Source organism: Zalophus californianus, chromosome 5, assembly GCF_009762305.2.
Source record: "Zalophus californianus isolate mZalCal1 chromosome 5, mZalCal1.pri.v2, whole genome shotgun sequence".
In the NCBI taxonomy this organism is placed as follows: Eukaryota; Metazoa; Chordata; class Mammalia; order Carnivora; family Otariidae; genus Zalophus; species Zalophus californianus.
The window spans coordinates 111,579,009-111,601,892 of record NC_045599.1 but is presented as its reverse complement, the minus strand read 5'-3'; the positions used below and the strand labels follow the sequence as shown (position 1 = coordinate 111,601,892).

Sequence of the window (22,884 nt, the reverse complement as noted above, 5' to 3'; positions counted from 1 at the left end):
GCTGGGTTGTCTGCCTGGATGCGAGAGGTCACTGGAGCCCTCGACGGAGGAGCGTGGCCCTCACAGGCAGACATCTCTGGGTTCAGATCTGCCCCACCACTTAGCTGGGTAACCTCGAACAAGTTCTTTACTCCTGCCAAATTTCAGGTTCCTTACTCATTTGTAAAATGGGACTGATAACTAGGTGGACCGTCTCTTTGAGTAATTATGAGGATTAGGTGAGATAATATGTAAAGAATTCAATGAGTTGTGTCTGACACATGATCCTGGCTCTCATTTACCAAGCCTGTAGAACAGGTTCGTTCATTCATATACATTCATTCGTTCATTCATTCATTAGGTCACCCCAGCTAGAAATTTCCTGTCCCCTCTTCCTGTATTGGGCTTTGCCATGGAGCCGACTCAGCCAGGCTGGGGACAGATACCAGTCAGGGCACTGAGACCTAGGTTTCTGGGCAGAGCTGGTCCGTTGGGATTCCTGACTCTCAAGGAAAGAGGGAACCACATTCCCCAGACAGGCCTGGGCCCACCTGTCAATCCATTCCCTGGGTTCTCGGAGACCCTTCCAACTGGAGGTGTGGACCATGGTGGTGATGGGAGGAAAGGAGGCTGGGAGACAGCTACCTTGACATAACCATCTGGTTGCGGGCCCGGACATGGAGGTCCTCGTTCTCCTGCTGCAGGGTGGTGATTTTTTCCTCCAACAGCAGATTTTTTTCTTTCTGTAACAAATCAGAAGGAGCTCAGAAAGCCACCGACCGCACATGGCACAACGTAGGGCATCGCCTCCCTCTTATCTGTGGTCGTGAAAACACTGACTCATTCTGGACTCGATGTTACATTTCGTGAAGCAGTAAGATTACTTTAAAAAACATAACTGAGGAGTGAACACAGAGCTGCCAATTTTTAATTTTGCCACATGAGACGTAGCAAAAGAATACAGCCACTCCCATCTAACGTCTCCATTGGTGCATAAGGGAAAGGATATTTTTGGTTCTCCAAAGTCAGAAGGATATAATCTATATAAATAAAATTACATGTGTCTGTTATGCTATTCCACAAAAATGGCTGAACAGAATTCACAGGGACCATCAGAGATGGTCGGATTAGAATAGAGGATGTGTGGCACACACAAGCAGGGAGACTTCTTCTGGAGTAACACAATCTCTGTTTGGATTCCACCCGAGGTTCCCAAGGCCTCCCTTTTCCTGTAAACAAAGCCATCGGTGTGTTCCATGCCCACGGCTCCCCAGGCCTGTCCTTGGTGATTCTGGCCTCCTTTCTGTCTGATTTTTTGGCCTTGCCTTCCTCCCCAGCCCCTGCCTGACATTGGCCAGCCCCTCCTGATTAGCCAGGGTATCTGCCCTGGTGTCCCCCAAGTTAGAGCAACAGGAGTAGCCAAGAAAGCACAGGGCCCCTATGAGAAGGGGCCACTGCTTGACCCAGACTGGCCACAGACCAGCCTCAGCTGTCTCAAGGGCCAGCATGGGCGGCAGGTCAAAGCAGGTGTGGCCCAGGCTGGAACCTCCTCAAAGTGCCTTCCCTCCACACACTTTACAGAGAAAATGCCCAGGAAGGAGAAGCCTGAGGCCACATCCTCCCAGCTGCGTCTAAGCACAGACCACTGTTTCCATGAGGATCAGCCGCTTGTCCAGCTCGTGAATGCGCTCGTTCTTCATCTCGATGACAAAGTGTAGGCTCTCCAGTTCCTGCTCCCAGAACTGGCTGGGGCTCCCGTAATCCTAGACAGGGACCCAGAATGATCGCATCAGACCAGCAGGCAGGGGAGAGGAGCACGGGCTACCTGCCGCTTTCCCATTCTGCCTCCAAATCACTGTCTGCCTCTCACAAGTCACTTCCCTCCCTTGGCTCACCGTAAGTGAGCTTGATATGCTTGATCTCCTTCTGGCCTAATAATAACCTCTGTGGGAAGCCCTATTCCCACCATAGATGAGGAACTGTAGCTCAGAGAGGTTAAGTTGTTTATGCTAACTGGTAGGTTAGCTCTTTGTACCTAGTTCCTTCCGAATCCAGAGCCCAAGCACTTTACTATCCCCTATGCTTCTCTCTCACCCTTACTTTACCCCTCAGTGACATGGGGACCCTGTTTCTTCCAGGCCCTTGTGAAAGTAAGAGTGTCAGGTCTAGCCCTGGCCTTGAAGAGGGCCTGGCCTTTCCTGTTGCCTGGGGCCTGACCTCCCTGGAGATTTGAGAAGGAAAAGCTCCCAGGTGTACTGCCACCTGCCTGGATGTGCTTCTTATAGTCTCGGCTCAGAATGGACTCTTCTACCCTCTTCATCTTGGCCTGGAAGACCTCCAGCTGTGAGGACAGTCCATCTATGGTCTCCTGGAGAAGGGGACGGGAGGGAGATGGTCAAAGCGTGGTTCATAAAGGCTGGAGGTGGACTTCCACACATCCCACAGAGGGGGCAGTTTGGGTTCTTCCATCTTTACTCTGCCCTACCCACCAATGCAGGCTTGATTTGCTTTAACTGCTGCCTGAAACATATAAGCCCCATCTCTGGTCATAAAGCCTTTAATGACACCCAGTGCGCTCGGAGACAACGTCCGGGTGTTCAAGGCTGGTGGTGTTAGCTTGGTATTCAAAGCCCACCCAAGCCGAGCTCTGCACTTTTCCAGTCTTCCCTCTTAGGCCTCCCACTGCCAGGTGCGTTTTTGCCTCCTACGTTCCCCTCCCAAGAGCTTCCCGCACCCAAACCTTGCCCAATACCTTCAGGATAGAGCACACCTTTCATACGGCTCATGGGTCCTACCACTGGGCTCTTGCCTCCTCTCCAGCCTCAGTTCCCTCCCACCCATACTCTGCATCCCAGGACATCTTGGACTTCTTTCAGTTCCACAGGTAATCATATTTCCCTCTCTTCTCTATGTCTTTAAGCACACTGTTTTTTTTTTTTTTTCCTACCTGGGGCACCCCTCTTACTCTTCTTCATAGGAAGAATTCCAACCCATCCTTCAGGTTCCAGCTGAGGTTTCATCCCTGCGGGAAGTCCCTGACCTGATAAATTGGCTCAGATGCCTTCCTTCTTGCTTCCACAGCTCCCCGTGCATCCACCTGCCAGTCTGGTCGCACCGTGGTACCCGGCCCATGGGGTCTCCAAGATCCTCCAACCACAGTCCTCAGAAAAACAGGCCAACCCTGATCTCACACCAAGTCCTCTTGAGCTAACAGCTCAGTCACCACCTTGAGGGGCTGGATACACAGAAGACACTCACCTCCGTCCCTCACACCTGAGTAGAGGCCAGGCGGCTTTCCCGCAGGTCCTCCCCTCCCCCGCAGAGACGGCCATGAGACTCCTCTCACCTGCAGGGTCACCTTGGCCTCCTGGAAGGAGTGGGCAAGGGCTTCCTTCTCTTGCTCATGTGAGGCCTGGAGGACTGTAGGGAAAGGAGATCTCCGTGAGCTGTGACACCCAGGCACTTTACCCTAAAGCCTCCCGACAGGCCCCGTGAGGCCCAGAGAAGCTGGGCGATCGGCTGGGGCCCATGGGGGCCAGGGGGCTGGGGATGGTCTTATTCATCCTTCGTATACTGGGCTTGCAGCTGTGTCAGAAATATAGTAGATATTTAATAAAAGCTCATGGAAATGGAAACAAATTATATCTTGGGAGGAACTGTGAACGCTTCCAGATTATGGGAGCCACCCACGCCTCACTGAGGCTAAGACCCAAAGATCCTGCAGCAAGCTTGTTCACCATGCCATGAAAATGCATAGGGCCAATGTTTTGCAAGCTGGGGTCCCCAAACTTTGAAACCATTAAATTGTTATTTCTCAAACCACGGCACAAAACTGCGGTAGGAACATTCGATCCGGGGCCAGGAAATCCACCTTGTCCTTATTCTGCTTCTTTCACAACAGAGGAACCTTGAGGAGATCACTTCAAATATTGAAACGTTCTACTGCCTCAACTGTGAAACGAGTTGTTCTAAGGGACGGCCAGCGATGATGTGAGAAAGGGGTGCACGAGTGTTTTCCAGACTGGGCAGTGCTGCGCAGATTTGCTATTATTCCCCCCAATCAATATAGTTAGGTTTCTTATCCCACCTCCCCTATAGAGTTCCTTGTGGAAAATTCCAACCTTGCCCCAGCTGAAAGAAGACAACTAGAAAGTGATCAACCAATGGGTGGGATGGAAACAGGACAGAGAGGACAGGGAAAAAAAAAAAAAAGCTTCCTACGGCCAAAGGCCCGGGTATACAGTGGGCCCGTGTCATTGTAGGCAATGACACAGAGAAAACCACGTTCAGTCATAGTATAAATGTGACAGACAGTCAAAAGTTCAAGAGATCAGCTGTATAAAAATGGCAGGCTGAATTTTTTCCAATTATGGGCTGAATTTAATCTGCCTATCAAGACAGTTTCTGATTCCAGGTAAGCTAGAGGATGTACACTCCATACAGTTCGTCCTACTGAATGTAGCTATAAAACCTAGACAGAATGAGTGGAATAGCTATTTGCAGACTCTGAAAAGTAAATGGCAGCAGGGAGGCTGGGCAAGAAGACCAGAATTTGAAGTACCATGAAACCGAGAGTTTTAAACAAGACTCAAGAATCTCATGTTTTCAAATATTTCAGGATATAATACAAAATTGCTCAGCATATGAATCCAAATGGCCCAGCATACAAATCCAAAATGGCTCAGCATACAAAGAAGCAGGAAAATCTTAACTTGGCTGAGAAAGACATTCGGCAGATGCCAACACTGAGATGCTACAGATGTTGGAATTATTAACAGAGACTTTAAGACAGCTGATATAAAAATGCCTCATGAAGTAAGCGTCAGTACTCTGGAAAAGAATGGAAAAACAGAAAGCCCTAGCAAATATATAGTAGCTATTAAAAAGAACCAAAAGGAAATTTTAGAACTAAAAAATGTAATAAATGAAATTTAAAAAAACCTCACTGGGTGGGCTCAGTAGCAGAATAGCGATGACACAGATAAAGAGCCAGTGAACTTGAATATGGATCAATAGAGATTATCCAGCCTGAACAACTGAGAGAAAAATGATTGGGAAAAAATGAAGAAAGCCTCAGGGACCTATAAAACAATCCAAAAATGTCTAACATTTGTGCATCAGAGTCTCAGAAAGAGAAGAGAAACAGTGTGGTACAGAAACTGTATTTGAAGAGAGAATGGTTGAATGCTTCCCAAATCTGGCAAAATATAAACCTACAGACTGAAGACACTCACTGAACCCCAAACAGCAGAAACCCAAAGAAATCCACACCCAGGCACATCATTTTTGAAAACTAATGACAAAGAAAAAATCTGGAACTGACCCAGAGAAAGATGGTGCATTACTTAGAGGAGACAGCAGTTTGAATGACTGTGGATTTCTTATTAGAAACCTTGGAGACTAGACAGAGTATGAACATAAATAAGGAATAAAAACTGCCAAAATAAAAGAACTGTAAATCTAGAATCCTATAGCCAGTGAAAATATCCTCAGGAAAGAAAGTGAAACTAAGACATTCTCAGATGAAGAAACGCTAAGATAATTCCTCATCTGCAGACTTTCTAAAAGAACTGCTTAAGGGGGGGGGGGGCGTGCCTGGGTGGTTCATTCGTTAAGCGTCTGCCTTCAGCTCAGGTCGTGATCCCGGGGTCCTGGGATCGAGCCCCGCATCAGGCTCCCTGCTCAGCAGGAAGCCTGCTTCTCCCTCTCCCACTCCCCCTGCTTGTGTTCCTTCTCTTGCTGTGTCTCTCTCTGTCAAATAAATAACAATCTTAAAAAAACAAAAACAAAAACAAAAAACGAACTGCTTAAGGAAATTCTTCAGACAGAAAGCAATTGATACCAGAGGGAAGCTCGGAACTTCAGGAGTATAGGAAGAGCAACAGAACTGGTGAATGCCTGGGTAATATAATAGACTAGTTGTTGTCTTCTTCTCCCCTGGTGCTCTTTAAAATATGATTGATGGTAAATCAATGTTATAAATGGTATAACATAGTCTGATGGGGCATTCAATGTATGTGGATGTAATACCTAAGACCAGTACAACAAAAAGGAGAGAGGATAGGGATCTACAGGATGGTAGGCTTAAAAAGATTTTTATTTATTTATTTGAGAGAGAGAGCACAAGCAGGGTGGAGGGCTGAGGGAGAAGCAGGCTCCCCACTGAGCAAGGAGCCCAATGGGGGGCTGGATCCCAGGACCCCAGGATCATGACCTGAGGTGAAGGCAGGTGCCCAACCAACTGAGCCACCCAGGCGTCCCAATGGTAGGCTTTCTACATCCCCCTGGAAATGGCAAAATGTGAATTCTAAGTAGACTCTTAAGTATTTTTTAATTCTTAGAGCAATCACAAAAAAAGAAGAACTATACAAAGAGATATAATAAAAAAGACCAGAGACAAGTTAAAATGGAATACTAAAAAATGTTCAAATACTCCAAAAGAAAGCAGGGAAAGGAAAGTAGGGCATAAAAAACAGAACAACCAGAAAACCGATAGAAAAATGACAGACCTACATCCAACCGTATCAATATGGACACTAAACTAAGTGGTCTAACCATCCTAAAGAAAAGACAGAGATTGTCAGACTGGGTCTTCAAAAAAATACCCAACTCTGTGCTATTTACAAGAAACCCACTTTAACTATACGTCACAGGTAGATTAAAAATAAAAAGGTAGAGAAAGCAACATGAATCAAAGGAAAGTGGTGGTGGCTATATTCATTTCAGATGAAGTACACTTAAGAATAAGGAACGGTATCGGGGATAAAGACATTGACATTACATAATGATGAAGAGGTCAGTTCGCTAAGAAAACATAACAATCCTAAATGTTTATATATCTAACAAAGGAGCTTTGAAACACATGAAGCAAAAACTAACAGAACTGAAAGGAGAAATAGACAAATATACACAATTATAGTAGGGGATTTCAACACTCTTCAGCGTTCAGTAGAAAAAGGAGGCATAAAATCAGTAAGAATTTGGAGAACTGAACACTGTCAATACCCTGATTTAACTAATTTATAAACTACAACTTACAGTAGCAGAATACACATTTTTTCAAGTGCCCATGAAACACTCACAAGATAGACTATATCCTGAGTCATAAAACAAGCCTTAACAATTTATAAAAGGAGCAAAATACAAACTATGTTCTCTGACTATAATGAAATCAAAGTGGAAATCAGTCACAGAAGGAGAACTATAAATCTCCAAACACTTACAAGTGTTCAATGAGCCAAAGAGGAAGTCTCAAGGGAAACTAGAAAATATTTTGCACTGAACGAAAATGAAAATACAAAATATCAATCTGTGGGATGCAGATAATGCAGTGCTTAGGGAGAAATTTATAGCACTAAATGCTTCCGTTAGAAAAGGAGAAAAGTCAAAAAAAAAAAAAAAGAAAAGGAGAAAAGTCTCAAACCAGTAATCTAAGCTCCTAGTGTAAGAAATCATAAAAAGAAGAGCTAACTAAATATAAAGCAAGCAAGCAGAAGGAAATAAAGATAACAGAAATCAATGAGATTGAAAATGGAAAAAGCGGGAAAAACATCAATGAAACCAAAAGTCAGTTTTTGGAAAGGATTAATAAAGTTGATAAACCTTAAGCAAGACTGACAAAGAAAAAAGAGAATACACAAACTACCAATATCAAGAAATTAAGAAGGAATATCACCACAGACATAGAAGATATTTAAAACAACAGTAAGAGATTATTACGAGCAATTCTGTGCATATACACTTGACAACTTAGATGAAATGTACCAATTCCTGAAAAACCACAAACTACCAAAACTCACCCAAGGTAAAACACATAGTAGGGCATTTCTATAACTACAAAAGAATTCAAATTTGTACTTAACTACTTTCTGGAAAAGAAATGTTTGAGAACAGATGGTTTCATTCACAAATTCTACTGAACATTTAAAAATGATACAATACCAGTTCCATACAATCGCTTCCAGAAATGAAAGAGGAAGGGACAGTTTTCAACTCATTCCATGAGGCAAGCAAACCTTGAAACTAAAACCAGATGGTATAGAACAACAGCCCTCATGAACACAGACACAAACATCTTCAGTAAAATATTAGCAAATCAAATTCAGGAATATATAAAAAAGAATAATATAATGTGACCAAGTAGGGCTTATGCCAGGAATACAAGGCTAGTTCAAAATTTGAAACTCAAATCAATGTAATCCACAATATTAACAGTCTAAAGAATAAAAATCACACAATAATATGGGTCATGGATCTAAATATAAAACTTAAAATCATACAAATTTTGGAAGACAAAATAGAAGATCTTTGTTACCTGGAGTTCAGCATAGAATTTTTTTTTTAAGATTTATTTATTTATTTATTTAAGAGAATGAGAGAGAGAGAGAGAGAGAGTACATGAGAGGGTGGAGGGTCATAGGGAGAAGCAGACTCCCCGCTGAGCAGGGAGCCTGATGCGGGACTCGATCCCGGGACTCCAGGATCATGACCTGAGCCGAAGGCAGTCGCTTAACCAACTGAGCCACCCAGGCGCCCTCAGCATAGAATTTTTAAGATATGACACCAAAAGTATATTGAATAGAAGAAAAAATAATAAACTGAAATTTATCAAAATCAAAAGCTTTGCTTTATGACATACATTGTTAGGAGAATGAGAAAAAAAAAAAACCAACCCTACAGCCTGGGAGAAAATATCTGCAAATACAAAGGACTTGCATCCAAAATATATAAAGATCTCTCAAAACTCAACAGTAAGAACAAGCAATCTAGTTAATGGGTAAGAGATTTGAATGGACATTTGACCAGATGATATACAGACAGCAAGTAAGCACAAGAAAAAATGGTCAACATCATTAGTCATTACTGAAATGCAAATCAAACCCATGATGAGATATCACCACACACCAATTAGAACAGCTAAAATTTAAAAGAAAAATTGGCAAGTGTTTAGTGAGAAGGAACAGTGGAACTCCTATATTGCTTATGGGAATACAAAACCATGGCCACTTAGGAAACCAGTTTCCTGTTTCTCATAAAGCTGAACATATATTTATTATATGGCCTATCCATCCTGGTCCTGCATTATTTACCCAAGAGAAATGGAAATTTATGAACACACAGGAATATGTACGTGAAGGTTCAGAAGAGGCTTTCTTCACACCCAAATGTCCTACAAGTGGGTGGATGAGTAAACAATGGAATACAACTCGGCGGTGAAGAAAAAAACCCCGAACTATTAATACACACAACTTGGATGACTCTCAAAGACATCATGATGAGGGGGCGCCTGGGTGGCTCAGTCGGCTGAGCATCTGACTTCAGTTCAGGTCATGATCCCAGAGTCCTGGAATGGAACCCCACATCTGGCTTCCTGCTCAGTGGGGAGCCTGCTTCTCCCTCTCCTTTTGCCCCTCCCCTTCCCCCACATAAATAAATAAATAAATAAAATCTTTAAAAAAAAAAACATGCCATGATGAGTGAGAGAGGATACGATCAAAAATTAGGTATTTCTTTGTTTATAGAACAGCCTTGAAAAGACAAAACTACAGTGATGGGGAACGAATCAGCAGGTGCCAGGAATTGGAGTAGGGTGGAGTTGAGTACAGGACAGCCTGAGGGGCACCCGGGTGGCTCAGTCAGTTAAGCGTCTGACTCTTGGTTTCTGCTCGGGTTATGATCTCGGGCTTGTGGGATAGAGCCCCCTGTCAGGCTCCTCGCTCAGTGCAGAGTCGGCTTGGCAGTCTCTCTCTTCCTCTCCTTCTGCCCCTTCCCCTGCTTGTGAGCTTTCTCTCTCTTTCTTTCCAATAAAAATAAAATCTTACCAAAAAAAGGATAGCCTGAGAGAATTTGGGGGGGAGTTGGAACTGTTTTGTACCAGATTAGAGTGATGATTACGTGAATGTATACCTGTGCTAGAATTTATGGAACTGTATGCCAAAAAAGTCAATTTTACTGTATGATAATTTAAAAAAGAAAAACAAAAAGAAAATAAAAGACAACAAGGGGTCATCAAAGGTGAAGAACCACCACCAGCTTCTCCCAGTCATCTATGTACTGTCCCCCAAACACATAAAATCCTATTTCTTCCCTCCCACTATGCTTTTATTCATTCATTTAACACACACTTATGTACCACCTAATATAAGCCAAGTGATTTAGAAATAACTATGAAGGAATTCTGACCGATGGGAAGAACTCAGGACTGGCAGTGTCTTCTCCTCTGGGGTTTTTACATGAGGGAAAATTTTCTTATCAATTTATTTATAATACTAAAAGTAGTATCAAAGCAATGCATGGAGAACAGAGCTGTTTTCCTACAATAGCCTCATAAAAAGGGGAAGATAGATTTTAGAGATATGGAAGGTGACCTGAGATTCAAGGTAGTTTCCATAGATGTAGAAACTTAGCAGAGGTTGAGTGACAGGCCCAACACTGCACAGCACAGTAGAATTAAAACAGCTCTTCAGGCTTCAAATCCATTCCAAAACATTTTGTGCTAGTGTTGCAATATGTTTCAAGAATCTTAAAATTGTTCAGGCCTCTGTTCTAGTTATTCCATTTCTGGGAATCTAAGGACATATCGTGAAATGTGGGCACATCTTTATGCAAAAGACGTTTAGTGCGGTGTTATTTACAGCAGTTAAAATCTGGAAGTCTAGACTCACAGGATATAAGGAAAACCATGTATGCAATGGTCTAACTTTATCAACATTTACAAGCAGCATAATTATTTGGAAACATGTTGGAAACAATGTTAAATGAAAAGAACAGTATCTAAAATTTCTAACTGGGGGCACCTGGGTGGCTCAGTGAATTGATCATCTGACTCTTGGTTTCAGCTCAGGGCATGATCTCAGGGTCTTGAGATCAAGCCCAGTGTCAGGCTCCGCATGGAGTCTCCTTGAGATTCTTTCCCCCTCCTACTCCCTCCCCCCTGCTCCTCTCCCTGCTCATGCTCTCTCTCTCTCTCAAATCTATCTATCTTAAAAAAAAATCCTACCTGTATTTTTAAAAGATAGTTCTCGGGAAAGATCATGCAAATACCAATGATTAACGGAAACACTGGTATAACATTTTCTAGGTCTGTTTCAATAACCTTAAAAACGTACGTAACCTTCTCCAAAGAAGATATACAAATGGCCAAAAAGCACATGAAAAGATGCTCAGCACAATTAGGTATTAGGGAAATGCAAAGAAAAAAACCCATGAGCTACCAATCCACACTTCACTAGGATGGCAACAATAACAACAGTAACAACAATGGAAAATGACAAGTGTTGGCGCGGATGTGGTGCAATTGGAGCCCTTGGGGTGCAATTGGAGCCCTTGGGCGTCGCCTCTTGGGATGCAGAATGGTGCAGCTGCGGTGACAGACCGTTTGGCCGTCTCTCATAAAGTTGAGCACAGATTTGCTGTATGACCCCGCAATTCTGCTGCTGGGTGTACACCCAGGGGAACTGAAAGTGCTCGTACTAGTGGCACTATTCACGGTTGCCAAAGGGGGGAGGCAGCCCAGGTGTTCATCAACTAATGAATGGATAACAAAGTGTGGTGCGTCCATGCCAACGATAATGGAATATGACTCTGCCATTAAAAGGGATGGAGTAGCTTTTAAAATGGGAGAGAGAAAAAGAAAGAGTGCAAATGTACGGTGCAGCATAGATGCGCCCTGCAAACATCATGCTGGGTGAAGAAGCCGGACGTGGGGGTCACAGATGGCATGATTCTATTTAGTGAGTGTCTAGGATGGACAAAACCATGGCCAGCGAGTGGACTGGTGGCTGCCAGGGGCTAGGAGGTTGGGGAGGGGCAGGGAGTGACTGTTTGGTGGGGATGGGGCTTACTCTCAGGGTGATGAGTGCGTGCTGGAATGGGATGGGGTGATGGTTGCAGGGCACTCTGAATGTATGAAATGTCACTAATGGTAACAGTCTTATGTGTATTTTATCAAAATAAAAAAATATATATAAACTTGGTCACACCAACTCTACTAGTTTCTAAAGATAAAATCATGAATGTGGCCAAGATTTTACAAAACAGGGTTCACTGTGTAAGTATCATTGCTATTATAAACAATAGCAAAAGTTTGAAATTACCTAAATGCCTAACCAACTGGGGCTCGGTTAAATGAACAAGGGCTGACAGTGGATTGCTGAGTAATTACTAAAACTTATGTTACAGAAGTTTAATGACAAGATGTTAAAAGAATTCAAAGTGAGAACAATTTATCTCCTCCCCCCAAAGTCTGTATGTGTATGTGTATAGATGAATATCCCAGGTAGACACACACACACACACACACACACACACACACACACACACACACACACACACACACACACACAGAATGAAAGGGATCTACAGGGGTGCCTGGGTGGCTCGGTTGGTTAAGCGTCTGCCTTCGGCTCAGGTCATGATCCCAGGGTCCTGGGATTGAGCCCCGCATCAGACTCTCTGTTCAGCAGGGAGCCTGCTTCTCCCTCTCCCACTCCCTCTGCTTGTGTTCCCTCTCTGGCTATTTCTCTCTCTCTCTGTCAAATGAATAAAGTCTTAAAAAAAAAAAAGGGATCTATGTCAAAGGGGTAACAGTGACTAGTTCTGGGTGGAATTACACACAATTTTAATTTCCTCAATAAGAAAATAATAAGTACTAATAATTGTTTGCTAAGTATCTTGTGAAATATTAGGCGCTGTTCTAAATTTTATCTACCTATCCATCTATCTGTACATTAAATCATTTAATTCTCACAAAGACCCTATGAACGAAGTTAACCCAATTCTTCAAGGTTACACAGCCACTAAGAGGAAGAGGTGAAGCTGGGATCCAAACCCCGGGACTGTGACTGCAGAGCCTGAGGTCCTAACCACGATGCTCTAACATCGTTTTGTTTAACCCATAGATTCTAAATTTTTATGATGGTCTTATCACATATAAAAAGAAAAAAAGTTATTTGAAAAAAATAACCCAACTATAAATTTTAAGAGCTGTCATTGTTGTAGGGAAGGAATATGGATATTTAAAAATTATCCTATTTGTCTAGAGTTTTCAAATTTCCTTTAAGGCATGTGACTTGCTTTTAAAATGGAAAGGGAAAAAAAAATCTCTCAACTAAGGTTAGACAAAGCATGGTGTCAGTTTTAAAGTCATGTCCAAAAGGACAAGTCCCAAGGACCCTGAAGACTCCAGCCCTGAAGCAGCCAACTATTTGAGGACCAGAGGCAGGGGGAGGGGCCAGTGATAGGAAGGAGGGGCCAGTGATAGGAGAGAGGGGCAGAGGCAGAAGGGAGGGGCCAGAGGCAGGAGGTGGGGGCCAGTGGGAGACCCCTGTGAACTCAGGAGGTGGGGACAAAAGAAGGAGCCTTCCCCACCCTTGCTAGTGAAGCATCTCCATCCTTACCTTGCAGGGTCTCCTCATGCTCTCCCTCCAGGACCCTTCGCTGTTCATCCAGTTTCTCTTGAAGCTCTAGCTCCTTCTCCTTCTCCACCTGGGGGCGGGAGGTGGCCAGTAGCATGAGACTGAGCAGGTTCAGCGCAGCCTCGCTTATTCACACACCAACCCCTGGAGCTTTGTAGAGGTTGGTGATCAGAGTTCCACCCCATTGTCTGTGTGACGGGAACGACCTGAGCTCAGCGGGAACAAGACCTCCAAGACACAGCAAGTGTGGCTGACTCTGCCTTCTTTAGATCTTAGAAGGGGGCTCCCAGAGAATTGTCTAGGAGAAGGGGATGTAGGAGTCTTCTAATCCTGATGCCCGCTCCAGGCAGGAAGTCTTTCTACTGTGTTAGTGTTTCCTGATCTTTCACCGCATACAATGAATATAATGAATTATATGCAAGCACTTACAACTATTTATTCAAAAGATAAAGAACTTCCTTCTTGGTGAAGGAGTAAGAGATACTTAGAACACCTAAATCCAAAGGTGATCCTCATTCTGGCATTGAGCAAGGTTAGCTAAGCAGGAGGAAGAGAGAAGGGCCGGGTGTTACCTGGACTTACCTGTTGTGCCCATTTCTTCCTCTCCTCTTTGTGTTGCTGGAGAATTCTGGTTATCTCCTTCTGGCACTCCTCAGCCTCCTCAGATGCACAGAGCTGGACAGCTGTGGCTACACGCAAGGAAGCAAAAAATTCACACAGAGCAGAGGTGAGGCCAGGGCCTGGTGGAGAGGATGTCAGAGGCCAGGGCTAAGGGCTGAGATCTCCAGTCTCCACCGCAAGAATGGTTTCAGTTGGAAGATCAACCTCCAGTGGCAGTCGCTCACATCTCTCCGGCTTTGGAGACCCTCCTTAGTGCGGGAGCCAGGGGTCTCATTCTGCCCCCTATGATCTACAGCAGAGCTGGTAACTCACAGGACGGACTCAGCCCATAATGGTGTTATTTGCTCTAACTGATATCTAAAGTAAAAAAAAGGGGGGGAGGGGAGGGCACCTGAGTGGCTCAGATGGTTAAGCATCTGCCTTCGGCTCAGGTCATGATCCCAGGGTCCTGGGATCGAGCCCCACGTTGGGCTCCCTGCTCAGTGGGAAGCCTGCTTCTCCCTCTCCCGCTCCCCCTGCTTGTGTTCCCTCTCTCACTGTGTCTCTCTCTGTCAAATAAATAAATAAAATCTTAAAAAAAAATAAGGTAAAAAGAATTTGCTGAGATTTAATCGTTGCTGGGCAACTTTTACTTCATATACAGATTTCCAACTTTTCTTCAAGAAGCCAAAGAACTGGTAGCGTGTACCTTTGTGCCAGCCAGGAGCTGAAGCTGAGGCAGAGCTGTCTCCCGCTTCGTCCAGGACATGGTTCTGCCGTTGGCCAGAGTCACCTGCTCTACCTGCTGGGGCCTGTGAGGGTCTGGGTGTGTGAGCCCTGACCTTTAGCATCGCCCCCCCTCTCCAGCTGGAGGCAGAGGGGCTGCTGTGAGTGGGAAGGAGACGCAAACAGGAAGTCTAGCCCTTGCTTAGGGAGACTCCAGAACAGGCCCTGCCATTGCCCCTGTGAGTCCGATAGGCTCTGGATGTGCCCTAAGGCACGACCCGCCCTCTCTGTGCCTCACTTACCCACTGTGGGAATCGGGATAATAATATCTAGCTCACAGGGCTGTGGAGATGATCAAATCAGGAAATGATGGCAACAGAAATAATACCAGCAAGGTAAGGAGTACTGAGAGCTTACCATGTGCCCAAGAGCATGCCAGCCCTGTCCCAGGTGCCTCACGGGGAATATGCAGTCCTCACAACAACCCACTGTGGTGGGTACTATGTTTATCCCCATTTCACAGATGAGGAAACTGAGGGACAGAGAAGTTACACAACTGGCCCAGGATCACGCAGTTCACGGTCGGGGGAGGGCCTGTGAACCCTGCACAGTCTGATCCCACGGCAAGCTCTCCTGTCACCTTACTCTGCCTGCTGACGCACACAAAGCAGGAAGCGTTGTGCCAGGCATTTAGAGATAGCTCAATAAATGTGCCTTCTTGTTTACTGAATGCTCTCTAGAGAGTCATCGTTGCTCCTGACAAGCATTAGAGGGGTTGGCATTACTGGTCCAGTTGGCATCATTACTGATGTTAGTATTATTATGACAGAGTGCCATAGGGTTGGCAAAGGGCATGAGGAGAAAGGTGAGGAGTGGGCCTGCTAGCCAGGAAGCTGGCCTGGGCTGCCTGTCAGGATGGGGGTTGGGGGGAGCGAGTCAGTGCCCTGGGTCCTGGGGAACCACTGGGGTCAAGTTCAGAGAACCCCAGACTCTCACAAACCATTTGGCTCAGGGTCCCAAACGTTGGTCCACAAGACCAGTAGCTGGACTGGCACCTGCCAGGGAGAAGCTTATAACAAAGATAGATCATCACTACCAGGACAGAGTCTTCAGCTCCATTCCCAGAGACTCTTGTCGAGTCGGTCTGCAGTGGGGCCCAGAATGTGTATCTTTGAAGTTCCCCCAGGTAATTCTTGTGCACAGGCAGATTACAGAGCCTCTGAATTCTGATTCAATTGCTTATCTGGTACTTAAACTTCGTCTACAATGGCCCTGCCAGTCTCCAGTCTGTAACTGAACACTTTCCGAGATGGAGTGCTCATTTCATTACTAGGTAGCTGTGGTGGTTTTAAACCAACAATCACACAAAAAATCCTTTGAGACTGAACTGAATTCTGCCTGCCTGTTTCTGCCACCCTGAGGCCCTTGAACGGACCTCTGGGTCACACTGAACAAGGCTTATCTTTCTTCTGAGGGTACTTCAGACACTTGGAGAGAACTGTTGTGTTTTATTGCAACATCTTCTTTCCAGTAGAACAACCTCTGCTCCTTTAACTGCTCCTTACAGGACTGGGTTTCCAGATTTCTTATCAGCCTGATCTGTCTCTACTGTACTCCCTCCCAATTTTTCTGGATTCTCCTGAAAATGTACTTTCCAGAAATAAACTCAACCCTCCATGTGTGGAGGCATCAGTTCCTGGCATCAGTAGCCAGGAACAGGCAAGTACAGGTCAGGAGTATCACCTCCCTGATTTTAGACATGACACTGCTATTAATGTAACCTACCTAAGGTCTCATGAGATAATTAAATATCAGCTTTGTTGATAAAGTAGGAAACCTCATGGATGGTGGGGAGGGCATTTATAGGGCTGGCTACTCACCTGTGTCCCCGTTGAGGGGACCTAGTTCCTGTGGCTCTGGTCTGGGGGGCTGATCTGGTTTTTGGCGCCTCTGGAAGAAATGAGACAACAATGAAGTGAAGGTAGAGGGTAGGAGGTCAATGTGAGGATGGATGCTGTCGTAGGATCCTTCCAAAGGCAAGACAGGACTGATGTCCAGCTATACCAGACCTTGCCTTGGATCCAGTTACTTAGGCTGCCTCCCTCACTAGCTGAAGGCAGCCCTCCCTCTGTAGGGAAGGGGTTCCCAGAGCAGGATTTCTCATCATTGCCACGGAAACCCTCAGTGGGGAGTCTGATACTGGTTGACCTCTCCTTAGATTTTTGTGGTTTGTGCCACCAACCATGAGGCCCTCCCTGCCCACCTCTTCCTTCTTCCAGCTCTTGGCCAGACCTTTTGCTATTACCCTCACCCCAGTTATAGCTGAAACTTCCCAACCTCTAGTTCAGAGACAATTACCCTTTCCTCTCAGGACCTATGGTTACCACAACTTCCTTCCAAGGAAGTTGATCCTTCCCTGTATTAGGGGCAAAGCATCAGAAGTCCAAGCCAGGGCACCTGGGTGGCTCAGCGGGTTAAGCGACTGCCTTCGGCTCAGGTCATGATCCGGGAGTCCCAGGATCGAGTCTCACATTGGGCTCCCTGCTCAGCAGGGAGTCGGCTTCTCCCTCTGACCCTCTTCCCTCTCGTGCTCTCTATCTCTCATTCTCTCTCTCTCTCAAATAAATAAATAAAATCTTTAAAAAAAAAAAAAGTCCAAGCCATGGGGGCGCCTGGGTGGCTCAGTCGGTTAGGTGTCTGCCTTCAGCTCAAGTTATGATCCCAGGGTTCTGGGATCGAGCCCCGCATCGGGCTCCCTGCTCAGCGGGGAGCCTGCTTCTCCCTCTCCCTCTGCTCCCCTGCCCCGGCTCTCTTGCTCACTCTCTATCTCAAGTAAATAAATACAATTTTAAAAGAAAAGAAGTCCAAGCCATGGGGGGCAGTGCCTGGGTGGTTCAGTCGGTTAAGCGTCTGACTCTTGGTTTAGGCTCAGGTCAGGATCTCAGGGTCCTGGAATTGAGCCCCATGTCGGGCTCCATGCTCAGTGCAGAGTCTGCTTATCCCTCTCCCTCCTCTCTGCTTTTCTCCCTCCCTCTCTCTCTCTCTCAAATAAATTCTTTAAAAGAAGAAGGAGAAGAAGGAGAAGAAGAAGAAGAAGAAGAAGAAGAAGAAGAAGAAGAAGTCGTTGTCATCCAAGCCATGGTTTTACCATGCTTATTCTTTGTTAGAGGGGGTGTTTCGCCAACTATAAGGAGGCAGTGGTAATTACCTTCACAGATGGGGGTAAGACACCGTACTCAGGATGTACTGGGCACTATGATATCTACACTACCTTAGCTAATCTTCAGAATGATCCTGGGAAATATTAATATCCCCAAGTTACAGAACAGGAGGCTGAGGCTGAGTGCGGTAGATTATTCACTAATCAAGTTAGATTAATGCATACCTGGCAGAGTCAAGGACTTGAGCCATATTTGGCCAGTATTGGTTGAATCTGATCAAAGGAGGCAAGAGATGCCAAAGGGCTGAATCCTGAAGCAGTGTCAGTGGCTCCCAGATTTTCAAGTTTCGTAAATAATATTTTTTAATAGGACAGTTGATATGGGTTGAAAAGCAAGGATGCTGAAAAACATTATCTGCAGACTAACACTATCATTTCATAAAATAGAGGATATTATAATCTTCCAAAATATAGTAAGGAAAGCTCAAGACACTTCTTCCAGGAAGTGGGGAACTGACATCCTTACTCAATGTTATACACACACTTACACCTTTAATTTTCTCATTTCACCCCAGATAGGTGGAAAGTCAGCCAAGGCCTGGCACTAGCCACTGGACCAGAATCTGGGGTAGAAAAAAATAAATTAAGCCATCCTGTAACTTTTTAAGATGTTCTTGGATGTCTTTTTTTTAAAAATAACATCACTTTTTTTTTCTTTTTAAAGATTTTATTCATTTATTTGAGCAGAGGGAAGAGGCAGGGGGAGAAGTGACTCCCCGCCAAGCAGGGAGCCCCATGTGGGACTTGATCCTAGGACCCCAGGACCATGAGTGAGCCGAAGGCAGACACTCAACCAACTGAGCCACCCAGGCACCCCAAGATGTTCTTGGATGTTAACTAGACGTATTGTGGTGATCATTTCACAATACACGCAAATATCTAATCATTGTTGTAGACCTGAAACTAATATAATGTTTATATGTCAACTATCCCTTTAAAAAAAAAAGATGCTCTTAAAAAAATGAAAAAAAAATTCTAGATTGCATTTTAAGAAACCTTAAAAGGGGCGTCTGGGTGGCTCAGTCAGTTAAGCACCGACTCTTGATTTCAGCTCAGGTCACGATCTCAGGGTTATGAGATAGAGTCCCATGTTGGGCTCTCTGCTCTCAGGGGTCCACGCTGGGTGTGGAGCCTGCTTAAGATTCTGTCTCTCTCCTTCTGCCCTTCCTCCCTCTCTCCCTCTCTAAAAAAAAAAAAGAAAAAAGAGAGAGACACTTAAGAAAATAAATCAGCCTGTGGAAAGGCTATGAAAATGTTCAATTAACTGAACTTTTTATTATGGTCACAGATTTTTAAAGGTACATTATTGCATAAAATTATTAACAATTTCCTGAACTCAAGAATGACTGAAATGCTGCTGGAAAGCATACTTCTGGTTGGGGAAGGAAGGTAAGTCAAGGGAAGGCTTCTACAACCTTCTGCTCCTGCCCCCCAGTGCCTGGCACAGAGCCCGGCACAGAGCCTGGTGCAGTGTGAGCCCCTGGCAAATGGAACAAGACATGGCACCTCCCCCCAGCCCTCAGTGGCTGGGCATGCCTGACAACTGAGTTCTCCTTCCACCCTGGGAAGAGTCGGCTCTCCCCGCCCAGGGCAGAGGGGATGCCCGACCCAGGCACATATCTGCGAAGCTGTCCAAGCAAGAATCTGGGGAAGTCACAGGAGCCAGCCTCCCTACCCTGGGCTGTCAGAAGGAGGGAGATCAATGGTTGTCTCATCCCCGTTGCCACCACTGGTTATGCTAATCTAGGGATGCTTTCATGGGACTGAGAATTCCTGGATTCCAGTCCCAGCTCTCCTACAAAGCTGGACAAATGTCTCCCCTCCTCCCTTCTCCACTGATCACTCCTCTGGGCTCCTGTTCCCTCCTTTGCCAAGTAGAGTCAAGAAGGGCTTAGTGGACCCCCGTGGTCTTCCAGCTCTGAGCCTCTGACCTCAGCTCCTCTCAGTAGCACTGACAGGCAGGGTTATTACAGTGAGGAAACCCAGGGAGGTAAGACACGGTGACTCTGTGCCTTGATGGCAGACTCAACGTCAGAACCAGGTCTCAGCACATTAGAGACTGGAGCAGTGGGGTTAAGAACGCCAGGATTCTAGCGGTGCCCGGGTGGCTCAGTCGGTTAAGCGTCCAGCTCTTGGTTTCGGCTCAGGTCATGATCTCGGGGTTGTGGGATTGAGCCCCACATCAGGCTCTGGGCTCAGCACGGAGTCTGCTTCTCTCCCTCTGCCCCTCCCCCACATCTTTAGCTCTAAAATAAATAAATAAAAACTTAAAAAAAAAAAGACATCAAAAACTAAAGATGTAATGTATGGTGATTAACGTAACAATAAAAAATTAAAAAAAAAAAAGAACTCTGGGATTCTAGAATTACCCATACCGGGATTCAAATCCTAAATCTAACACTGTGTGACTGCATGGCCTCTCCAAGCCTTGGTTTCCTCATGAGATTGTTTTAAGGATTAGATGGGATAATGCACCCATAATGTCTGGCATATTCTGAGAGCTTAAACATTGCCTGAGTTTATTACTTTCTGTTTGAAAAGCAGGGCAAAAACAAAGGCCCTGCAGTGCTTTGGTAGATCTCCCTCAGACTGGCCTGAAGTAAGATCATAACGCTCATGAAAAACTGTCTTCTGCTAAACCACCACCACAGAAAGGTGAAAAACTCTCCTGCACTAACAGCTTCCAGACCACAGGCAGGATGGGACCCTGCGCTTGAGTCCCCAGATCCTGACAAAACCACTCCCAGGTCTACGGCTTCCCGTGACATTCAAGACTTAGCATGGGGCACCCGGGTGGCTCAGTTGGTTAAGCGTCTGCCTTCGGCTCAGTCATGATCCCAGGGACCTGGGATCGAGCCCCCATTGGGCTCCCTGCTCGGCAGGGAGTCTGCTTCGCCCTCTCCCTGCCACTCCCCCTGCTCGTGCTCTCTCTCTCTCTGTCAAATAAATAAATAAATAAACTTAGGAAAAAAAAAGACTTATCACAGTCTGTCCTCAGGCGAGGATCCTCCTGTTCCTCCGTTTCCTTGATAAATATTTGTAAACTTCTTCCTCCAATTACAGTAGTAGTAATAATCGATCTATTTATTCATAATTGGAACATTATATATACTTCCTTATATTTTATTTTTTCAAATACATTATGAGCTCTTACTACATGGCATTAAATATTCTGTAGATATGTTAATTTTAATGACTCAAATATTACATCCTTGTGAATGAATTCAATCATTAAATAATCTGCACGAATACTTCGATTATTTCCATTTCTTAACTTCCAAATTATGCTTTCAGTGATCGCTTACTGACTTATATGTATTTTTACACATCTGAAACTACTGACTCTACCCTCCAGAAAGGTTCTACCAATGAACACACCCCCTGTTGGCGCACGAGAAGGCCAGTTTCACGGCAACCTTGCCAACACGGAATAGTATCACTTTTAAAAAAGCAATTGGCAAATTTGCTGGGCCCAAACCAAACAAGCCTATGGTACTCCTGGCCCCAGTAGGTGCATCCCTGTGTTCGAGACCATCCCAAGGCACTCATCCCAGCATGACACACCCTCCACAGTTCCTCAGGCTTCCAGGCTGAGCTCACGGGCCGTTTCGTTTCTCCTCTGTCCCTCTCCAGTGCTGAGTTAGTCCCTGGCAGCTCTGTGCCTGGGTGCCTGTTTTGGACACCCATGTGAGGACCTACCTGGTTACCTGTGCTTCTCCAGCTAGGCCAAGGGGCTCCTTGGCAACAGGGACCATGTTTGAAACCCGCTTTGGATTTGTCCCAGCATCTGTTATGATGCCCAGAACACTATTTCTTTGAGTGTGGTCTCTGGGTCTCCTGTATTATTAGAAGCACCTGGAATGCTTGCTTAACACAGCCCCCAGGCCCAGGTCTAGACCCACAGAATCCAAGGGTGGTAGATGTGCCGGGAAGCCCCAATCTGCCAATCTATGCAGGCAGCTCTGTTGCTCACAAGAGCCTGAGGACACATAGCCCAGAGCTGAGTAGGAATTGATAAGCAACTACGACATGGAAAATCCCCAGGTTGGGGCTCAGGCAGCTCCCTCCTCGGAGGCTACGGAGCAGAGTTCACCCCGCAGTGGGAGAGGACAGGAGCTGGGAGGGGGACATAAGAATTTCCCCTTCCAAAAGCAGAGTGGGGAGGCCCAGGGCTGGGGTGGGGCATCCGGATTGAGCTCTGGAAGAGGGGGAGCGGGGTCAGTGGGGTTTCCTGAGTCAACAGAAACTGGGAGAAGAGAGCGAGGTGGGTATCTGACAGCACAGGACGTAGGGAGAACCCAGGACTGGGGGAGACACCTGGAGACCCGGATTCCAGCTTTCCTATGAGACTTTAGGCGAGTCCCTTGCCCGTGCTGGACCTGTTTCTTTATCTGCCACGCGTCAGGGTTGGAACAGGTGTTCCGTTCAGTTCCTCCGACTCCAGGACAGCCCTTCCACTACGGAGGCTGGAAACAGGGCCTTTGTATCTTGGTAACACACACAGTTCTGGGGCCCAGCTCCTTGTTGTCAAGCAGACCAGAGCCCCGCTTTGGGTTGAACCTGAAGCAAACCTGGTCTGCAGCAGGATGCAGCTGCCAAATACAGGCGCGGAGTCCGGTAACATGGGAGGACAGTGGCCAGGGCTGTGGAAGAGCCAGATGAGCTCACGTCGGGTCCACTGAGACCCCCAGAATATGCTTGCATTTTGAAGGGTAAATTGACAAACTGGAAGGCATCCAAAGGGAGGTGACAGCATGTGGAAGGAGGCCCAAAACCAAATTATAGGAGGTACTGGTAACAACAGTTGGTCAGCCTCAAGAACAGGCAAGAAAACCTGGCCACTGCCTTCAGATCTCTGCGGGACTGTCATGAGGCAGAAGCTGTGTGGTCCACAGACTTGGAGGGCAGGCTTGTGGCTAAGGGCTAGAAGTTTCAAGAAGTTTC

General features: G+C 45.8%; 1 protein-coding gene across 1 annotated transcript in view; it reads right to left on the bottom strand.

Annotated features, from left to right (window-relative positions):
- The window catches only part of CCDC69 (coiled-coil domain containing 69), a gene marked incomplete at its 5' end in the record, with an annotated part of 40,749 nt that overhangs the window by 7,515 nt on the left and 10,350 nt on the right, over positions 1–22,884 (bottom strand). Inside the window, 7 exons of the mRNA XM_027604398.2 lie at positions 625–722; positions 1,623–1,742; positions 2,246–2,347; positions 3,326–3,399; positions 13,377–13,464; positions 13,977–14,083; positions 16,601–16,670. Coding sequence (XP_027460199.1) covers positions 625–722; positions 1,623–1,742; positions 2,246–2,347; positions 3,326–3,399; positions 13,377–13,464; positions 13,977–14,083; positions 16,601–16,670 — 659 coding nt within the window. The remainder of the gene's footprint in view (positions 1–624; positions 723–1,622; positions 1,743–2,245; positions 2,348–3,325; positions 3,400–13,376; positions 13,465–13,976; positions 14,084–16,600; positions 16,671–22,884) is intronic.